Source organism: Leptonychotes weddellii, chromosome 14 (genome assembly GCF_054177405.1).
Source record: "Leptonychotes weddellii isolate Sample4059 chromosome 14, ASM5417740v2, whole genome shotgun sequence".
NCBI lineage: Eukaryota > Metazoa > Chordata > Mammalia > Carnivora > Phocidae > Leptonychotes > Leptonychotes weddellii.
In genome coordinates, this window is record NC_138382.1 from 60,057,134 (window position 1) to 60,078,048 (window position 20,915).

At 37.4% G+C, this 20,915-nt stretch overlaps 1 protein-coding gene across 1 annotated transcript in view; it reads right to left on the reverse strand.

Moving 5' to 3' along the window:
* Positions 1–20,915, reverse strand: part of SVEP1 (sushi, von Willebrand factor type A, EGF and pentraxin domain containing 1) — a 176,449-nt gene that overhangs the window by 95,546 nt on the left and 59,988 nt on the right. Inside the window, exons 7-14 of the mRNA XM_081804083.1 lie at positions 16,736–16,933; positions 14,116–14,234; positions 11,859–11,988; positions 8,127–8,234; positions 7,073–7,204; positions 6,273–6,467; positions 4,816–4,937; positions 2,818–2,926 (exon numbers count right to left, since the gene is read on the reverse strand). Coding sequence (XP_081660209.1) covers positions 2,818–2,926; positions 4,816–4,937; positions 6,273–6,467; positions 7,073–7,204; positions 8,127–8,234; positions 11,859–11,988; positions 14,116–14,234; positions 16,736–16,933 — 1,113 coding nt within the window. The remainder of the gene's footprint in view (positions 1–2,817; positions 2,927–4,815; positions 4,938–6,272; positions 6,468–7,072; positions 7,205–8,126; positions 8,235–11,858; positions 11,989–14,115; positions 14,235–16,735; positions 16,934–20,915) is intronic.

Sequence of the window (20,915 nt, forward strand, 5' to 3'; positions counted from 1 at the left end):
GACTCTTAAAAACAAACTGAGGGTTCTAGAGGGGAGGGGGGTGGGAGGAGGGGTTAGCCTGGTGATGGGTATTAAAGAGGGCACGTTCTGCATGGAGCACTGGGTGTTATGCACAAACAATGAATCATGGAACACTACATCTAAAACTAATGATGTAATGTATGGTGATTAACATAACAATAAAAAATTTAAAAAAAAACCAGATGAGCCAAGACAAAAAACTTTTTGATTACCTACAATTCCACCATATAGAAATAATGCCTAGAACATTTTAGGCAAGATTTTCTTCTATGAATATATAAACACACACATATATGTTAATGCATACATAGATACATGAATCACTGGAATAGAAATAAACATATCATACCTTTAACAAACAATTATACTATGTGTATATTATTTAGTAATCTTTCTCTAATTTTCTCAATGATATATTATGGCATTTCTGTGTCAAATGGTTTCATAATATTCTCTTCTATGGCTATACCACAAACTAACCAGGTTTCTCTTTCCAAACTTTTAGGTTATTTCAAAATTCTAGAACATCCTTGTGCATAGAGGATTTCATAAAATGTAAGGCACCATCAATGAGAAGATATATTCCAATTTCAGAGATGTCCAAATAAAAATGTACACCTTAGAATTTATAAAATGTAGTATATCTCTGCATACTGGCATGATTTTTATCTTGAGAAATATTCTTAGAATTAAATTTCTGGGTTTGAGTTTTTTTCATCTTTTTGATACATATTGTCAATTGCTCTTCAATTTCTCCCCTGCATACAATCTATGAGTATGATTTTTTTTCCTTATACTCTTGCCAATTTTGGGTATTATGATTCTTATTTGAATTTGTTAATCTGACAGGTCAAAAAGGGCATCTCATTTTAGTTTTAACTTGAATTACATGACTATTATGAAGTCAAACCATTTTAATATATTTATTGGCCCTTTGTTTTTAATACGTTATGACTTGCCAAGGTGTTGTTTGAAATATTACGCTAATTTTGTGACTCCCTACTGTAAAGATATTCAAGGAGGAAGACTTATCTCTTAAGATCAATTGTACCACGTGTCCACATATGATTCTAAGAAACTGCCCTTTTGATCCTTATTAGATGACAAATACCACCCATCTCAAAGCCTTATGATGACACCTGACTCCCTCTAGGTGCATCCTTATACCCTCAACAATCTGCCTCAATAATCTGGGAGGGGAAGCCTGTGTCATGTGTGACAGAAGAGTCATTGTTATTCTAGACAAGCCACTGCCAACGCCACTTCACGTTTTTCTAACACTTTAACGTCCAAAATTTTCACTGAGAAGTTTTACATAAGAGTTAAAAATGGAAAAAAAGTCTACCAGTAGGAAATTGTTTACATAAGTTATGGCAAATTGACTGATTAATATGTGGCCACTGAAATTGAAGTATAATATTTAGTGACAGAAAAATGTCCTCAATATAATGTTAACTAAAAATTAAAGTTTACAAAGTAGTATGGGCGTATATACATACGTATGTACAGTTATATGTATATATGTTAATGTATATATAGTAATACATATATTAGTATATTAACAGAATTATTTATGGGATTGTGTGGGTTATCTTGATTTCCTTCTTTGGGTTTTAGCATTTTTCCAATTTTTGCAATAAACATATATGCAGAAATATTTTTTAAAATTTAAAAAGTGTAAAGCAAATGTCAACATCACTCTAAATGCTAAGTCACTAAAAATATTATGCATATGATTAGTGTCAGAAACAAAAAGGATGTCTGCTGTAATGTCAATATTGTCTCAGATAACCTTCCAAGGACTTTAGGTGTACTTGTACTTATTCATTTAATCCTGAGAATGGCCCTATGAGTTCAGTACTCTCATATATATACATATACCCATTTTTATAGGTGAGGAAACTGAGGCACAGAGTACAAACTTGCTTAAGACCACACAGCTAATAGGTGGTAGAGCCAGAATTTGGACATAAGAAGTTGGTCTTAGAGTCCATGTGCTTAACCATGACACTATTTTGTTATCGCTATTATTTTTTTTTTTTGAGATGGAAAGAGAAAGCGGGGAGAGGGAGAGGGAGAGAGACTTTTAAGCAGGCTCCGTGCCCAGTGTGGACCCCAACACAGGGCTCAGTCTCACAAGCCTGAGATCATAACCTGAGCCAAAATCAAGGGTCAGACGCTTAACTGACTGAGCCACCCAGGCACCCCCATCACTATTATATTTAAAAACATTATTCTGGAAGTGTTGGACAGTTTTATAACAATGCAATAAAAATGACAAATATAATTACTAGAAAGGTGGATGATTTTACTAATGAAAGACCCAACTGTGACTACTGAAATCTTCCAGAAATATTAAGGCAGTAAGCTAAATGGCCAGCTACACCAGCAAACAAATCACATACCACAGTTAGAAATAACCTTAATAAAAATGCTCAGAGATAATATGGAGAAAACATGAAAATTCAATTAGAAGGTATATCAGACTCGAATAGATTGCATCTAAATATATTCTGGGTGAGAAATCTGAATATTTTACATGTGTAACTATTTTAAATTAATGGCTTAATTATAATTTAAATTGAATGCCATATAAAAATTGCTTTGGTACTATTCTAAGATATCATATCAATAATAAAATTTCCCAATCATAATGTGACTTTATTTTTCTTAGTTTTTATCATCTCAAGAGTTTTGGTTTAAAAAAAGTTAGTTTTTCTAGTTTGCCCCACTCTTCTGGACTTATTTTATTTTGCAGATCAATCTTGCAATCTTGACACTGCATAATTTAATTACCAATTGCAAAGCCATTTTCATAGTCATAATTGTATTCGAGGCAATATTTTTTGGTCAGGTCCTCTAATCTGCAATCAATGTCCTCAGCATCACTACAAAATGATGGGACCTGCAAATAAAAAATGAAGAGTATGAAATGTAAATTGCACCTCTATGTGCTCTGGATAAGCCCTTTGTTCTGTTGGCCTTCACATCTCTCTCTATTGGAGGGAGGAGAGGACTAGAGCTCTGCATGCTCCTGGACAGACTCCCGCCCCTCGTCCACACCCTCTCCTAAGGCCTCCAGTGCTTGTGGACCACCAGAATTAGTTTCAGGCCCTTTTTCTCTGTGCATGTCACTGATCCCCAGAAGCCCAGGACCCCAGCATATCTCTTGTCTCTGAACTTTCACCCCTAACGGCTCTTTAGATCCCTTTTCTCTGACTCTATCTCCCACCCATCTCTAAGTCCTCAGAACCTCCTCTGTCCTCTGGAACTCCCAGTCATCAGTGAATCTCCTATTATTTTTTTCACCTCTCTTTATGGTCCCTTCATCTTTGCTCTCAATGACACCCCACTTTCCAGTTTTCTTAAACTGTGGGTGTGGAGGTGGAGGAAGTATTTTCCTCACTCTTCCCTGCTGTTTCCAGATCATGCTCCCATATCCCTCCTTAGAGCCTCACAGTCCTGAAGTTCATGGTATAGAAGGTGGCCCCTCTGTGTGTCAGCCACCTACAACCTTTCCCCATTCTGCATCACCCCCTCATTCCAAGAACATCCAGTAACTGTCCCTGTTATAATTCTTGGTGATTTCTATATTCACCTGGCTAATCCTTCCTTCACCTTGGCTTCTCACTTCCTTTTCCCCCTCTCCTCCAGTCTTCCAGCCTTACTTTGTTCCTTGCTGTCATGGTCATACCTCAGACCTCGTCATTACCAATAACTGCACCCTCTCCTACTCTCGGAAGTCTTTGACTTCATCAGATTTATAATCCATGGACCCTACCACCTCTTCACTGTCTCTCAGTCCGACGTCTTCACCTCCTTGTTTATCCATCTTAGAGTCTATGGCTCATCACCAGGAATCACTCCCTCACGTGCACCTACTTCCATCGTTTGTCTGTAGAACCCATAACCCTAGTTAAACTAATTGCTCTGCTTTCTCTTCACATGCACTCGTGTGGTTAATTACAGCTTGAGAGAAAATACAATCCTGCTTCCTGCCAATCCTACCACCTTTCTTTAGCACATTCATTTGTGCTTTCCTAGAAAATTATTTTACACCATCAACTCCCTTTCCAAACCTCAACAACTCCTCCCCATCCTTACTCTCTCAGCTGATCACTCTGCCTCTTTTTTCCACTGAGAAAATAGAAGTCAGAAAAAATCCTTTGACACACTTCTACCACCGTGGGTACCCACTTGTGCATCCGTGTCCCTGCGTACCCTACTTCCTTGGCTCCCCTCTTTCTCTCACACTGGACATCAAATCTCTTACCACTGAATCTACCCCTAGCATCTATCCAAAATCTAAGCTGACTACTCTGTTAGGGATACAAATACGTATATAACACATTTCCTTTGAGATGCTCAACACAAGTTAAATACATTGTTTTGCTTTCCTATAAACAGTGAAAGAATCCTAAACAAAAATGAATGAAAAAGAAAATCCTTTCAATGTTCAATTATCTCATCATAAAATAAATACAGTCTACAATGGCATTTTTGTCATACTTTAAATAACAAAGCAGACATTTTCAAACCACATGGACCCCACACTTCTCTGGCTTTCTGACTCAGAATGTTTTAAAAAACTCAAAATGTTTTAATAAAGATTCACTTATAATTCATTCCAGAAGTCCAAAACCTATGAGCAATTCTAAATATTAAGAGCAAGTTTGGATTACAGAGAGGCGGGAAATCATCAGGACACGGAATTCCAGTGGCAGGTTACCCTAAGGGGCTATGAAAAGCTCAACAGCATCCTTTAAAATCCGACAAACAATACTGCTGACATACCATTTTCCCCAGGGTAGTCTCAAATGCTTCAGAAAACTTCTTCAACAGATCTGTATCATCACAACGAGTTGCTTTGTACAGCATCTCAAAGGATTTGAACCCATGATTTGCAAAACGTTTTACTGGAAAATGTTAGAGAAAACAGTTTCAGATGGTTAGGTGTTTTCAACACAAAGATTTAATTGTCTTTGGAATAAATGTAGCTTAGGACTTTGATTCTAAAATGATTTGTGGGATTTCTATAAAAACAAGAGATGACAGTTAAGAAAAATTTCTAGGCATTAATTGATCGTAATAAACCATGAGTCAAGTAGCACTGTACCCAGTTATCCAGTGATGAGGTTTGCTTTGATATATTATTCTTTAGCTTGCAATCACATTAAGAAAATAAACACTTAAGGGAAAAAGAGATTTAAACATTTTTAAATTATATTTCTGGGAATTTTTGAAAAATCCTGCCTTGGTCAAAGATATCTTTTATGTTTACATAAATTTGTATCATATATGTTTCTATTATATTTTTAACCAATATACACTGAAAATTTTCTAAATATGATGGACAATCATAATCCTTGAAAGTGTAATTCCCACAGAGAACTCCTCCTTGGATCAGAAACTTGCATGGTTAGGCACAGCAAGATGTCCCATAATATTCTGAGACAATGACTCCTAATAGCATCAGCATTAAAATACTACTGTCTAAATCTGTGACAGAGGTGAGTGATACTGTAGAACTTTTAATTACTACCCAAATTTGCGGAAAAAAATAGCTCAAGTAATTGGGCTTTATTCTTTTTCCAAGACATTGGCATTTAAGCTCCATCTATGGTACTGAATCAAAGATTCATTCCAAAGAATATTTATTTACACCAGACAAAAAACTGGCTATTTTTATAACAATACATACATTTAAGATTATAGAATAGCTCTAAATCTAAATCAGACCTAAAGAGATTGTAACTGATCTTTCCCCATCACATATGATGGATCTTACTTTAAATATAAGCTCCTCTGCAGACTATGAGCCTATAAGTTCAAGTTTATGGATCAAGAACAACATGCTGACAAGTCTATTTCTGGTAGATAACAAGGAGAGGGCCAAGATGGGTTTGCCTTAAAAGGAATCTTGTCCTGTAGCAGTCAATAACCAGACTCTGATGGGCTAACATTTTAAATCAAGGGCTGAACATTTCTCTTATTCACAAACATTTCAAATTCATGAACCATCTTTTAAGTAAGCTCTATGCCCTGTGTGGCGCTCAAACTCATGACCCAAAGATCAAGAGTTGCATGCTCTACTAAGTGAGCCAGCCAGGTGCCCCTCATGGCACCATTTTTCACTCATGAAACCCAATCCCTATAGTAAAGCATTTTCCTCTTAAATGCTCAGAAATGTACACACACACAAACCCACACACACACATAGGAAAGGAGTCCAGGAAGAAATTAAAACTTACTAGCACAGTCTGGCCATTCAGTGGAGTATGGTGGCTTCCAGATTCCATCTTCATAAGCACAGTAATACTTCTCAGTAGACCCTTCTGTGAAATCATAGCCCTCCGAGCAACTTAATGTGCAGTTAACTCCAGCACTATCTTGAGTGCATATAAAATCCCCATTCACAGGTGTAAATGGAACTTCACAGGGAGAAGCTGCATAAAAAAAATGTACAATTATTTACAGTGGTATAAACAATATAATTAATATAAATTAAATTCTATGAGTCTAAGCTGAATTTTGAAAAGTACTCCTCCTGTCCACCAGCATTCCTAGAAAAACTTTCATCATAAATCCTTAGTGTGGGAACATGACAACATATGCCTCTTGGTTCCTAGGTGGGCACAGCTGAAAAGCTGTACCTCTGTATGATTAGAGGCTGTGCATATATTTTATAAATGCTAAGTTATTTCTGATTTGGGGTTGTTATTTGTGACCTTCCTATAATAAGAGTGAAAACTAGATAGCATTACGTAGCAAGCATATTTTCAGAGTCTGTCTCCTCAGCTCTTCAAAATTATGACAGTAACATTTTGTACTTTTAGTGAAAATGTTAATGACATGTTAATTAAAGACTACTCTTGAAGAAAATATTTCTACGTATCATGAGGTGAAGCAATTACAATGAGAAACGTAAATAAGACCTGTCAGTATACTTACTTTACGAATCTACTGCACACAGTCCATTTTCTCTCACAAAATATAGTAATTACATATGGCAAATGTCAACTAGATTTCTGGAGGTTTATGAAGAGAATACCTTTTATGACAATGTGGATGTCACAGCTTCTGTTATTGCCCGAGGGATCGGTGGCTGTATACCGTACTATAGTCTCCCCGTGAGGGAGAAGGTCTCCTGGTGAATGGCTCCTGGTGATGAACAATACGGCCCCTAGAGAGGAAAGAAGGGACCTAGTTTTGGGGTGACTGGTCTGCAGTCACTTTATCAGTTCCTGTATTTGATTTGAATTTTCATTTTCTCTTTATACAAACCAGCTGGGCATTCAATTTATGTTGATTTGGTCACCAGTAAAAAAATAAAAGATGCAATACTTATGCTGTAACATAGAAGTATTAGACTCAAAAACCACATCAGAATAAGGCATTCTTGCTAAATAAATGATTTTCCTTGAGTAGACCAGTCTATTGGCATATTGGAAAATTTTTAAAATTCTTTACTTAAATTCGATTTAGTTAATATATACGATATTATTAGTTTGAGGGGTAGAATTCAGTGATTCATCAGTTGTATATAACACCTGGTGCTCATTACATCAAGTGCCCTCCTCAGTGCCCATCACCCGATTATCCCTACCCCTCACTCACCAATAGTGGGAATTTAATTAAGAAATTTATTTAATTTGCCTTTTTAATTGTTGCTTACTGGGTTTTAGTGAGACCTTTAACATGAACTTCAACTGTATTTGCTCATTTTTTTTTTCTGCTTTCCTATGAACTTTTCTGATTTTAGGGGCAAATGTTGAAGAAATGAGTATGAATACGAACTCTACTAACGATATTACTAAAATGCATAGTTTATGCCTTCAGGACAATGTAAACATAGAGACTCAATGAATACGTTTAATAAATGTGCACTGGATACTGAATGAAGGGAACCCCATGGATAGGTAAGATTAGTAATATTAAATTATATAATTATCCTAGCATTAAAACATATTACCTTATATGAATATTCATTCTACTTAGACAAGATGCAATTTGCTTTTCATTTCTTTTATCCTTTTTAAAAGCTTTTAAAAATGAAATACAATTCAGTGTTAACCATGCTGACCACAAAGTCTCTGCATCTGCACCTGAGTTGTCTGAGAACTGAGGCTCATCCCACGTTGCAGGATACTCCTTCTCTGAGACTTGAATCGGAGGTGGGGATCTGCACCAGTCTATGCTAGGTGGTTCTACATCTAAAAAACAGGAAAGCAGAGAAAGAAGTTACAACTGATATTCAAAAATGACAAGGGGGTGTGCAGAAGAGAACTGAAGTCTACTTGTGCTAGCAGAGAACCTTGACCTTGTTAAGCTGGCCCTGGAGCCCCCCTTGACAATGAGATTTGTTGTAATCCTGGTCTCAAGACAAAAGAAAGAGCTGATTCTTTTTTTTTTTTTTTTTAAGATTTTATTTATCTATTTGAGAGAGAGAATGAGGTACAGCGAGCATGAGAGGGGGGAGGGTCAGAGGCAGAAGCAGACTCCCCGCAGAGCAGGGAGCCCGATGCAGGACTCGATCCCAGGACTCCAGGATCATGACCTGAGCCGAAGGCAGTCGCTTAACCAACTGAGCCACCCAGGCGCCCGAAAGAGCTGATTCTTGTTATGCTGCCCTCTCCCTGTTAAAGAAGAAATACTAGGTTCCTAAAATCACCCTGAGCACAGCTATGTAAAAGCCAATTCTGGGGGCACCTGGGTGGCTCAGTCGGTTAAGTGTCCAACTCCTGGTTTTGGCTCAGGTCATGATCTCAGGGTTGTGAGATTGAGCCCCTAGTGGGGCTCCACACTCAGCATGGAGTCTGCTTGACATTCTCTCTCCTTCTCCCTCTGCCCCTCCCCTGATCACTCGCTATCTCTCCCCCCGCCCCCAAGTAAATAAATAAATAAATAAAGTTTTAAAACAAAATAAAAGATTTTTTAAAAAGGCAATTCTGGATGTGGTGGGCATTCCACCCAGAGTAGTTGAGCTGATCGACCAGGAAGTGAAGAGAACCTTCCCAGAGAAGCAGAGGAGTGAAATGACCAAATCTCACGCTAGGCAAATTTAAGGGACTTATCTGAGGTTATTACGCTAGAAGGTTGCAATCATGTGCATTAAGACCAAGGTATCTCTCTACATGATATACAAAAACACATACTCGGAAATTAAATGAGCTGTTATCTGTGAGGATATATAGATTTCTGTTTTATGCTAAGTCTTTTCTCTTTTCCTCATGCTTGTCATTTCATTAGCGCAGTGCCTTTGGTTTACTACTTTTTGAGACTATAAATTCTGTTGACCCGTGACGAAGTCTCTCTTGCTCACAGTTAGCTTTTCACTGCAGAGCACAGCACCTGGTCCGTAACTCATGCTCAAAAAAAGTTGCTGAATAAAGAAAAACATGAAGAAATGCTCATTGGAGTTCTGTGCACTTGAAGGGTGCTGAATCAAGTCAATTCAGAGTTAAACTGACAAATCTGGCAGCATTTACTGTTTTCCCAAAAGAAACTGCAAATAGGTATTTCCAAGATTTTCTAAACTTACCTGATTCTGGACAAACATTTTAAAGCTGAGCTGCAGGCACAAGAGAGCACCAAGACTCAGTCAATTACTGTCAAAAGCACGGGAGGTACTGACGGTCTCCAAAGGAGAGAGAAAGCCTATTTCAGAGCAAGTGAGGCAGCATTCCCTGGAACGCTGAGCAAAAGCATTCCTGCTTCCTCTCACTTATCAGTAAGATACCCACACCCTGTCATCTGAGGAAACGAGAAAATGTGGGCTTTCAAATATTTTCTCTATCTCTCTCTGTCTCTGTCTCTCTCTGCCCCCCCTTCTCTTTCTCCCCCTTTCTCTCACCTTCTCCTGCTCCCTCTTCTTTCCCATTTCATCTCTCTTTCATAATTTGAAAATCCAGTGTCTAGCTAGACCCTTGAGTACACATTTTACATTTCACCAGGCTGACTCTTCATTGTGAAAAATTAAAACTTGGCAAATGCTTGAACCACAGTTCCATGTCTAAAATCACAGTATTATAGAAAACAAATCCAGCATATTTTTCATATGACTGGCAAAGTTCATGTTTAAAACAACACTGAACAAGCAATGAAAAAACCTAAGCACTATGAAATGAATTAGGCTGATTTTTACTTGCATCGTTTTTTATCTACTTTTACCCAAACCTGTAATTTCTAAGGTAAGGAGCCAGTCTGATATACATTAGTTATTTCAAGAAGTTATGTAAAATTCTTGAAATAAAATGAATTTAATGTGTTCAATTTTTAAACAAACATATTAAAATATATGAGACGAATATAGCAAAATGTCAATATGTTTATATAGAGCTTAACATGTGTCAGGCACCAGTTCAAGTAGTTTATGAATTTTAACTAATTAAAAACCTCACAATAACCCTGTGATGTAATATGTTAATTAATTATATTTTTGGATGAAGAATCTGAGGCACAAAAGGCTACTGTTCACACTGACTTTAAGTGGGAGAGTGGACTCAGATTGGGCTCAGAGTCTGTGCTCTTGACCACTACAGACTGCTACATATCCTATTTCTCCACGTATTACATCTTGGTGGTGGGTATCTGATATCTACTGAATATCTACTGAATTGATTGAAAATACAAAGACGAATTGGGAGATGGAGCAGCAAACCAGCGCCCCCCAGCCCCCCGAAAAAAGGACTGATCTATAGCAGTGGTTGTAAGGATGAAGACACTAGGACAGATTTCAGAGACAATAAGTAGATGAAACCAGCAGAACTTGATAACTGATTGGATGTTGGTGATGGAAGGAAAGGAGTCAAGGATGACTTCCAGATTTTTGCCTGGTAGGTAGGTGATTGGCTGTGCCATTTTCTGAGCTGAGAAATATACTAGGTTTGGGTGAGTTTGAAATGCCTGTAAGACATCTACATGGAAAGCTCAGTAGGCAGTTCTATATATTGGTTTGAACTTCAGAAAAGAGATTGAGATAGAAATCTGAAAGTGGTCAGATTTCTATCAAAATCACTGGGAAAACTACAGAAAGAGAAAGAGAAGAGGACGAGGCTAGAACCCTGAGGATGAGCCACATTTGAAAGTTGGTCTGAGGAAGAGAAGCCATGTAGGAAAGAGATAAAGAAGAAGAAATGAGAACAAAGGGTTGGGGAATCAAGAAAGACTGGTGTCAGATAAGCTAGAGAAGGAGAAAGTTACAATAAGTAGACTGTGGTTAATAATGTAAAATCGAGGGCACCTGGATGGCTCAGTCGGTTACGCGTCTGCCTTTGGCTCAGGTCGTGATCCCAGGGTCCTGGGTTCGAGCCCCACATCGGGCTCCCTGCTCGGTGGTGAGTCTGCTTCTCCCTCTCCCTCTGACCCTCGCCCTGCTCATGCTCTCACTCACATGCGCTCTCTTTCTCTCAGATGAATAAATGAAAAAATCTTTAAAAAAACTTTTTTTTAAATCTAAGGAAAGATTATGTAAAATAAGAACTAAAAAGTGTGCAGTAGGAGTACTCTAGAGACAACTGGTAACCCTGGTGACAGTAGTTCATATGAGTGAAGGCGACAAGAGCCAGACACATTGAGTGACTTTGAAAATACATGGCCCTTGAGACAAAACAGATGGCAACCCCTGGGGACTTTTCAAAAGGCTCATATTGGAAGAAATCAAAGAGAGACAGCGATACATAAAGAGTATGTAGGTTTCAGAGAGGGAGGGGCTTGAGCAGGTTTCAAGGCCCATAGGGAGAATCAGTGGGAGGGAGCTGTTGAAGATAAGGGGGCAACAAAGCCCTTGGAGGGCTGGATGATCTTCACAAACCCACCCAAGTAATTTCACGACTTACCAATAACCTTGACATGGAAAGTGCAGCTGGCTTGGTTGCTGGAGAGGTCAACTGCTGTATATGTGATAGCCACATCTCCAATCGGGAAAAGGTAAGGTGGGGTGAAAGCTGGATGAACATGGATTGATACCTTTTAGAGATAAATGAATATTTTGAAAGTTAAAGTTAATAGCAATGGTACTTTTTTTTTTACTTAAATATTATTAGGAAAGGTGAAATTAAAAACGATACAATATTTCATACGTATAGCAAATAGGAAAAAAAAATCAGGCACAGCCTTTTGTTGTGTTTCTTTCCAGATTATTATTCTATTTACATAGTTTATACAGTTGGTATACATATGAAATGTTGTTCCTTGTTTTTTAAACATAATATCTTAAAACATTCTTCATGCTGTTACATAGTCTTTAGAACTTAAGAAGACACTTAAATGTCTCCATGATTTTCTATAGAATAAATATATGCTAATTTCAGAAAATCTATTGAAGGACATGTAAATTGGCCCCAAATGGTCCCATTCTATTGATAGATAATACAAAATTTCTTTCCCAAAACATGGTAATAACTTGCATTCCCATTTGTCAGTATTTGATAGTATCAGTGTTAAAGTTCCCACTCTAAGTTCTCTGCCCTATATTAAATACCATTATTTTTTGGTAACTCAAAAATATGACGACAAGTCATTTTTTTAATTCACAATTTCTTAATGCCTTAGACTAAGATTAAATTCTCATATGTTTGCAAGATATAAATGTATTCTTTCTTTTTGAATTACATGTTTGCCTTCTTAGTCCATTTGAAAATTATGATAGAATACATTTATATTAATGTGTAGGTAATAAATATTCTAACCTTCTAACAAGCATTTTTGCAAGCATTGAAGCATTTTTCTCAAGTTTGCTCTTTGTCTTTTAATTTAGGAATTTTCTAAAATACAAATTTAAAAATACTTTTGTAGCCAAATATATTTGTCTTTTCAATTGTACTTCTAAAAAATATTTCAACACACAGGTGCTACATTTAGTGTGAACTCTCATTAGATTCTGAAATATGTCCCTGTATTCTGCTGGGGGGAGAACATTCAATTTCAAAATGGCATATTGGGTTTTATGGTCAGGAAGGACAGAGGACTGTGGGAGCCTGTGGAGGCTTGTTGATGATCCTGATGAAGGTAACAACAACGCATGTTTTCATGGGCCTTTTAATGGAAAGTAGAAACCACACACGATGGACTAATCATTCAACTTGTACATCACCTACAGTCCCTTTAGCCCTAGAAGTCACATTTGCACTTCTAAATTCAGATTTAAAAGTTACCTTGTCCTTAGTTACCTAAAGAAAAATACCATATGAGCTCTATTTAATGTGGAATCTAAGAAAACAAAGAAACAAACTCCTAGATACAGAGAACAGGTGGTGGTTGTCAGAGGTGAGGGTGGGGGTGGGGGAGGGGGATGAAATGGGGTAAAGGGGGTCACAAAGTACAAACTTCCATTTATAAAATAAATAAATGCTGGTAATGTAATATACAGCATGATCACTACAGTTAATTTTTTAAAAAGCTACCCTAAGTATATTCAACACAACGATCAGAACAGTTTTTGTGTGTGCGTTGTGGCCCCCCACCCTGATAAATCCTGGCTGGCACGATTTATACAAGTTTACATGGAGTTGTGAAAACAATATACCATAAAAGCACCTTAATGTATGTGAATACGTGTAAATTCAAGGGGAGTTAAATCCTAAATGAATTCCTTTTCTAACAACATCTGATGGATAATTATCTCAAGCTACTGTATATATAATGTTGAAATATTGTATTCTGAGCAAAATACTGTGTTAGAGAAAGCTGAATTAAAAACTGATCTCTCCTTTGTAACATGCGATCATTTAGGGCTCATATTTTAAAAGATATGTTCATAAACAGGAATTTAGATTGTTTCCACATCTTTTTTTCCTTGAAAGATCATCAGAGCCTAGTAAGGGGCAAAGAATTCCTAGTCAAGTAATCTTAGTGGATACATAATACAACAAATCCATGGAATAAGAGTTTGCATTTTAGAGATTTTTATCTGAGATTTCTAGTTAAAAACTCAAGGCTGATCATTCTTCTATCTAATGAGGCATTAATATTTATGAGTACAGTTTATATAGAGAGTACTATCATTAGTGTATTAGTAAATCTTCAATATCATGCATACTTGCAGTGCATTTAGAATCCATTTGAAAAGGATACAAATATTCGCACAAACCTTACCTTTTCCCCAGAGTTGTCTCTAGCTGTTGGGATTTGCCAGGTGATATTAGCGGAGTCTTGCTGTTCCAGAGTCTTAGCCTCTATGTCCTTAGGACAGCTGATTTGAGGAGCCTCCACATCTGACTCAGAAAATGCACAAATCAATGAGTCAATTGATACATAATTCTAAGTCATTTAAGAAAGAGGTAAAAATACGCGAATACTCTGTGACTCATTTTTTACATCCCAATACCGGATTCATTTGGAATATGCGACTGCGTTCAGCATGGCTTATGAGGCCCTTCCTGACCTGGTACCTGCTGACCTCTTAGCTTCATCGCTTATGGTCGCCTGACCGGAACTTACTCTCCATGCTGGATGCTCTCATTTCCATGCAAACTCCATGGTCTTTCTTGCACCTGGGTCTTTGCCTAGGTTCTTTTATGTGCCTGAGTCAATGCCCTCTCCCTTCTTTACCTAGATAACTCCTCCTTGTCCTTTCTCAGCTTAGACACAAGGTCCTCAGGAACTGCTCCCTCCACAGGCCCCCACAGCCCTCCATCCTTCCTGACCATAAAACTCAACACACCATTTTGAAATTGAATTTTCTCCCCCCCACAGAATTCACATTTATTGAAGGCCAGGATATCTCTTGTCCCATTGTGTTAAATAGTGCCTGGCATACACCAGAAGCTTGGTAAATATTTTTTAATGAAATAAAGAAACAAAAAATAAATGTTGACTGTGGCTGGAAGGAACTACACTTGAAAACAAGGCTGTCAAGTGGAATTAATTAGCAGTGCTAAAACGCACTGTCAAAACACCAAATTGAAGCCAATGGTATTTTTTTCAGCATGAAACTCTGCAATACAGATACTGAGTTAGAGGTGGTAACATTAAACATATCCACATCAGTCACTGTAGAGCTAAGTTCTTATATATAACATAAAAGTACCCTTATTTTAAGTTATGTTAAATTAGGTCTTCTGTAACTTGCAGCTGAATACATCTGAGTTGATAAAATCTGTGTCTCATATCTTCTTGTTTCTTGAAAACTTTATACAATTTATATTTTCTTTTTCTTGGAGGGGCTGATACTTGGACACTTTTCCCCCATAATATGCATTAGCATATTGACTCTGAAAATCTAAAAAAGTAGTTGATTTTCCATTCACACTTGAATAACAGCTTAACTGGATTGGGAATTAAAGTTCCTATTTTCTTTCTGTATTCTTTGGACATTGCTATATTTCCTTCTGGCATTTATAGTTGTAAATGAGAAGTATCATGTAAGTCTGGTTCTTGCTTCTTTTGTGCAATTTCTCTTTTCTCTCTGGAAACTGATTTAAGATTTTCTTGTTAAACTCTGGACCTCAGAAAGTTCACCAGTCGTGAAAATATGCCTGCTTTATAATCAGGGGCTATAACTGATCTCACATTTCAAGTTTAGCTCAGAGAAACATCCTTCTATTGGTAAGAAAATTCTTCTCTTCCATCCCCTTCCCTCTCTCCTTCTGGAACTCTTTCTTAAATGGACATTGGGGCTTTTTCCTATCATTGGTATCTCTTAACTCCCATCTTTTTGGTTTGATCACTTGGGATATTCAAGTTCGTTGTTTATTATTTTTCCATTCTGAGGGAACTCTCAATTTGGTTCTTCAACAACATCTGTTCTATTTTATTTATCCTTCTCTTAGAGATACTTCTGATGCTTTTACTTTTCTGAACTCTTTCTTGTTCTCAGTACCCCTTTTTTCATAGAAGTCTATTCTGGTTGCAAATAAGATGGCAATGTCCTCCTGTGAAAGTAATGGGATGCGGGTTTCAAATGGCTGATAACTTGATTCTTGGGGCACCTGGGTGGCTCTGTTGGTTGTGTCTGACTCTTGGTTTCGGCTTGGGTCATGATCTCAGGGTTATGGGATAGAGCCCTGTGTTGGGCTCCACACTGAGCATGAAGCCTGCTTGGGATTCTCTCTCTCTCCCTCACCCTCTGCCTGTCCCCCACCCTCTAAAAAAACAAAAACAAAGTGCTGATAACTTGATTCTTTTTAAATTCATTCAGTTGCACAGGCTTTATTTTTTTCAAGATATTTATTTATTTATTTATTTATTTATTTATTTATTTAAGAGAGAGGTAGTGGGGAGAGAACATGAGCTGGGGGGAGATGGGGAGGAGCAGAGGGAGAAGCACTCCCCACTGAGCAGGGAGCCCAATGCAGGGCTTAATCCCCAGACTCCAGGATCATTACCTGAGCCAAAGGCAGATGCTTAATAACTAAGCCACCCAGGCGCTCAGTCCCACAGGCTTTATATGGGCCAGAAATTTCTCAAAGATTTTCATCTCCTGATGGAAAACTTAACTGATTTCCAGCTTTAATATCATCCTTATATTTTATTTCTTCTGTCATTGCCTGGATAATATAATTGTATATTATATTGGATTATAACTGGATCATATTATAACTGGACTTTGTAAATCCATCATTTTGAAACAGAAATCCTCACAGAGTAGATTAGGATAACACCTACCACTTTATCATGATTTGCAGCAAAAGCTGCAGAGGGACAGCCCCACACTGTAGCAACATGTCATTATTCAGGAATTTTGTCTTCAACCTGACCAACGTAGGGGAACTACCTTTACACACAGCTGTCTGAACTTTGGCACTCCACTTTCCAGAGGTGGTGCATCTCACTTCTTCTCTGACGCCTGATAAAATGAATCCTCGGTGGCAGCTGAGTTGACAAATCGTCCCAGGTCTGGCGGGCTGCTTGCCACAGCTGGGCGGGGAGGCAATGACACCTCTGGGCTTCTGAAAGGTGGAGCAATGGCGCTCTGTTGTAGGGAAATGAAAGAATGTTATTTGCATTACCACATATTTCAAGAAAAATGTAATTGTGCTGCCTTGAAATTGACATAAGTCACTAAATGATACCTGTTTATGACACTGAACATATGATACATTATAAATAATGCTAAACTATATCTCTTGTTATCTCATGTTATTTTGTCAGTGTATCAATACCTTGAAACACTTTTTTTTTTAAGATTTTATTTATGTATTTGGCAGAGAGAGAGCAGGAGAGCACAAGCAGTGGGAGCGGCAGAGGGAGAGGGAGAAGCAGGCCCCCTGTCAAGTAGGGAGCCCGATGCGGGGCTTGATCCCAGGACCCTGGGATCATGACCTGAGCCAAAGGCAGTCGCTTAACCAACTGAGCCACCCAGGTGCCCCAATACCTTGAAAAACTTCTGATATTTTAGTTAATGCCAACTGTGACTTTTATCACTTGCTTGGAGCACCTTCCTTCAGTTTGCAGAACATTTATGGCTCTGAAGTATAAAATAGTAAATTAGGGCACCTGGGTGGCTCAGTCGGTTAAGCATCTGCCTTCGGCTCAGGTCATGATCCTAGAGTCCCGGTATCGAGTCCGACGTCAGGCTTCCTGCTCAGCGGGGAGTCTGCTTCTCCCTCTCCTTTTGCCCCTCCCCATCCTCATGCTCTCTCTCTCACATTCTCTCTCTCCCTCAAATAAATAAAATCTTTAAAAATAAACTAAAATAGTAAATTAGAGTCCCTCTTTCATGGATTAAGCAATCAGATTCAGCAATCTGTCTCCATTTTATGTATTCTTTTGGTTCCATCTTTAAATGAGCACATTATGAGAAGAGTTTTCATTCCCTCCCTCAAATCACTGTGTCAATTTGGGGCCTGGCCCCTTCATGTTATCTTTGGAATAGATGAAGGAGGCAGAATGCAAATAGAATGGAAAATCAAGACTAAGACTTAACGTAGGCTGTGTGTGTGTGTGTATGTGTGTGTGTGTGTGTGTGTGTGTCCCCACTCATGTGCACATTTATTTGTTTTGTAATGATTCTACTGGCACCACTGCTAGAATCTTTAGTCTATATTTCCCATGTAATAATTGCTCACATTTATTCAGCATGTAATATGCCAGGCATGATTCCAAGTGCTTTCCGTGTATTGACTGACTTAATCCTATGCACTGAGGGGTACTGTCTTCATTCCCGCTTACAAACAAGAGTGCTGAGGCACAACTATGGGGAAGTCACCCACAGTCAGCATTCTTGAGGTCACCCTGTAGGTATGTGGCAGACTCTGTGTGCTCCAAAACACTTCACCACCATGCCTCCTCCCTGAAATTTCTTTTAAACCCCTGTGCCGGCAAAAGCAATTTTTCCTGAGAAATCGGTTGTTTCTTTCTTTTTGCACAATATGTGCCAAATGACTGCCCCGACTTTGTTGTGCTGCAATGAAGAGGAAAATCAGAGCCAAATTTGTGGTTCAAATGTAATGACCGTGTGGGACTCAATATCCCTTATTTAGGGATGGTTCTTTACAAATTAAGAAAATTATCATTTTGGCTGTGATAATCATTGGAGATTCTGTTCCCTGTTAATATTCTCTTTTCTATTGTTTGCTTATGTTATTTTGGGTAAACATTATTTAATTTTTATATAGTCTAATCTACTGATTTTATTTCTACCTCTTTTATACTTAAGTTCTGCAACTGGTTAACATTCACATATTTTAACTATATGCTCGTCTAATTTTTAATGGTTTCATTTTTTTTAATTTATATTTTAAAAACTACAAAGAATTGATCTTCGGTGTCTGGTGTGAATTAAAGACACAAGAATTTCATTTTGTTTCATTTGTTTTTACCAAGGAGCCAGCCAATTTTTCTATATTATAAATTGAATAAATCTTTTCTTCTCAGCTGACCTGCAATGCTTCCTTAGTAATACATGAAACTCATAAGCTTGGGGATCTATTCGGTCATCTTGATCTATACAGCAGTACTTGCAAACTCTTCATTTTTGTAGTTTTAATATATATTTTAAAACCCCGTAGAGCTACTTTCTCTTTACTATTCTTTATCACTCTTCGCTTTCAATCTTATTTTCATGATTTTTGTGTACATATTCTTCCACATAAGCTCTAGAATCACTTCCTACTTCCAAAAGAGGGGCAAAAAGAAAATCTCTTTTAGGGTATTAAATAAGATGGCATTTTACCTATACATATATCTAGAGAGAACTTATATTTTGATAAAATTTTATAAAAATATTATGTCTCTAACATTTTGTAGTTTGTGTAACACAGTTTCCAGACACTGCTGTTTGAGGTTATTCTTACATATTTTATATTTTCCATAGGCCTTCTGATTGTGATTTTTCACTATATATTCTGTCACTGTATATGGAAAAGTTTTTTATTTGGTATTCTTATGACGTTAGTTAACTCTTAACTCTCTTAGATTCATTCCATTTTGGGGTAGACATGTAATCTACCAATGATGATATTTTAAATCCCCAGAGCTCTAATCTTATGATTTCTTACAAGTGCTCCAGCTTTGAGAGCAATACTAAGCAATATGGATGATTCCGGGCACCCTTTTCTCTTCCCAGATTTAATAAGACTGCTTATATTGTTTCCGTAAGTGGTTGCAGGTTTAATAAGGACATCTGTTTTACTATGTCAGTTATCAATATGAGTTTCTCAGAATTTTATTGAAAATGTGTTTTAAATGATGATGAACGGCATTTTTATCTTCTGCTAAGTAACCATGTAAATTTTTCCTATTTGTTACAATGAAATAATTTATTATGTTGATAGATTATATCTAATTTTAAGCCCTTCTGCATACCTAGGATAAACTCTGCTTGTTTTGACAGTCCATTCTTTTGAATATGGATTGGTAGTATATTTGCTGTCATAGTTTATTATCTGTTTTTTGGTAATAGCTATCAAGTTGGCAACTTGTAGTAGTTTGATAATACAAATTATTTAGCCTTCCATTATTTGGGCCAAGTTATATGGTATAGAATTACTGTTTCTGAAAAGTTTAGGAGAGTTTCATCGATCCCTCAGTCATTTGGGGGGTAATTAATGCTCAGATAACATTTTCCACTTTTTATAAGTAATTATACACTTGCATTTCTACTTTTTTGATTCATTAAAAAAATTTAATTTTCATAGAAAATCATACCTAATATCACCGATTTTTTTATTTTTATTTTTTTATTGTTATGTTAATCCCCATACACTACATCATTAGTTTCAGATGTAGTGTTCCATGATTCATTGTTTGAATATCACCAATTTTTAATTTATGTGCACAAACTTATGTATAGTGTTTTATTATTCCTTGAAAAACCTAAGTCCTCTATATACTTTGTTATAGCTTCTTAAAATAATTCTGTTTTGGGGCACCTGGGTGGCTCAGTTGTTAAGCGTCTGCCTTTGGCTCAGGTCATGATCCCAGGGTCCTGGGATCGAGCCCCGCATCGGGCTCCCTGCTCAACGGGAAGCCTGAATCTCCCTCTCCCACTCCCCCTGCTTGTGTTCCCTCTCTCACTGTGTCTCTCTCTGTCAAATAAATAAATAAAATCTTAAAAAAAAAAAAAGAAGAATTCTGTTTTTTCATTTTTTTAACTTATATTTTAAAAATCTATTATGGTAGGGGCACCTGGCTGGCCCCATCAGTTAAGTGTCCAACTTCTGGTTTTGGCTCAGGTCATGATCATAGGGTTGTGAGATCAAGCCCCGCATCAGGCTCCATGTTCAGCACAGAGCCTGCTTGAGATCCTCTCTCTCTCTCCCCCTCTGTCCCTACCCCCTGCACATGCATTCTCTCTCTAAATAAAATCTTTTAAAAAAAATAAAAATAAAAACCTATTATTTAATTCAAAGATTTCCCTCTTATCCATCCTATGGCATCCCATCTCCCTTCACAGTCCATTTTCCTTAATTATTAGTGTGTATTTCTTTCAAATTCCATTGCAATCATTCTTT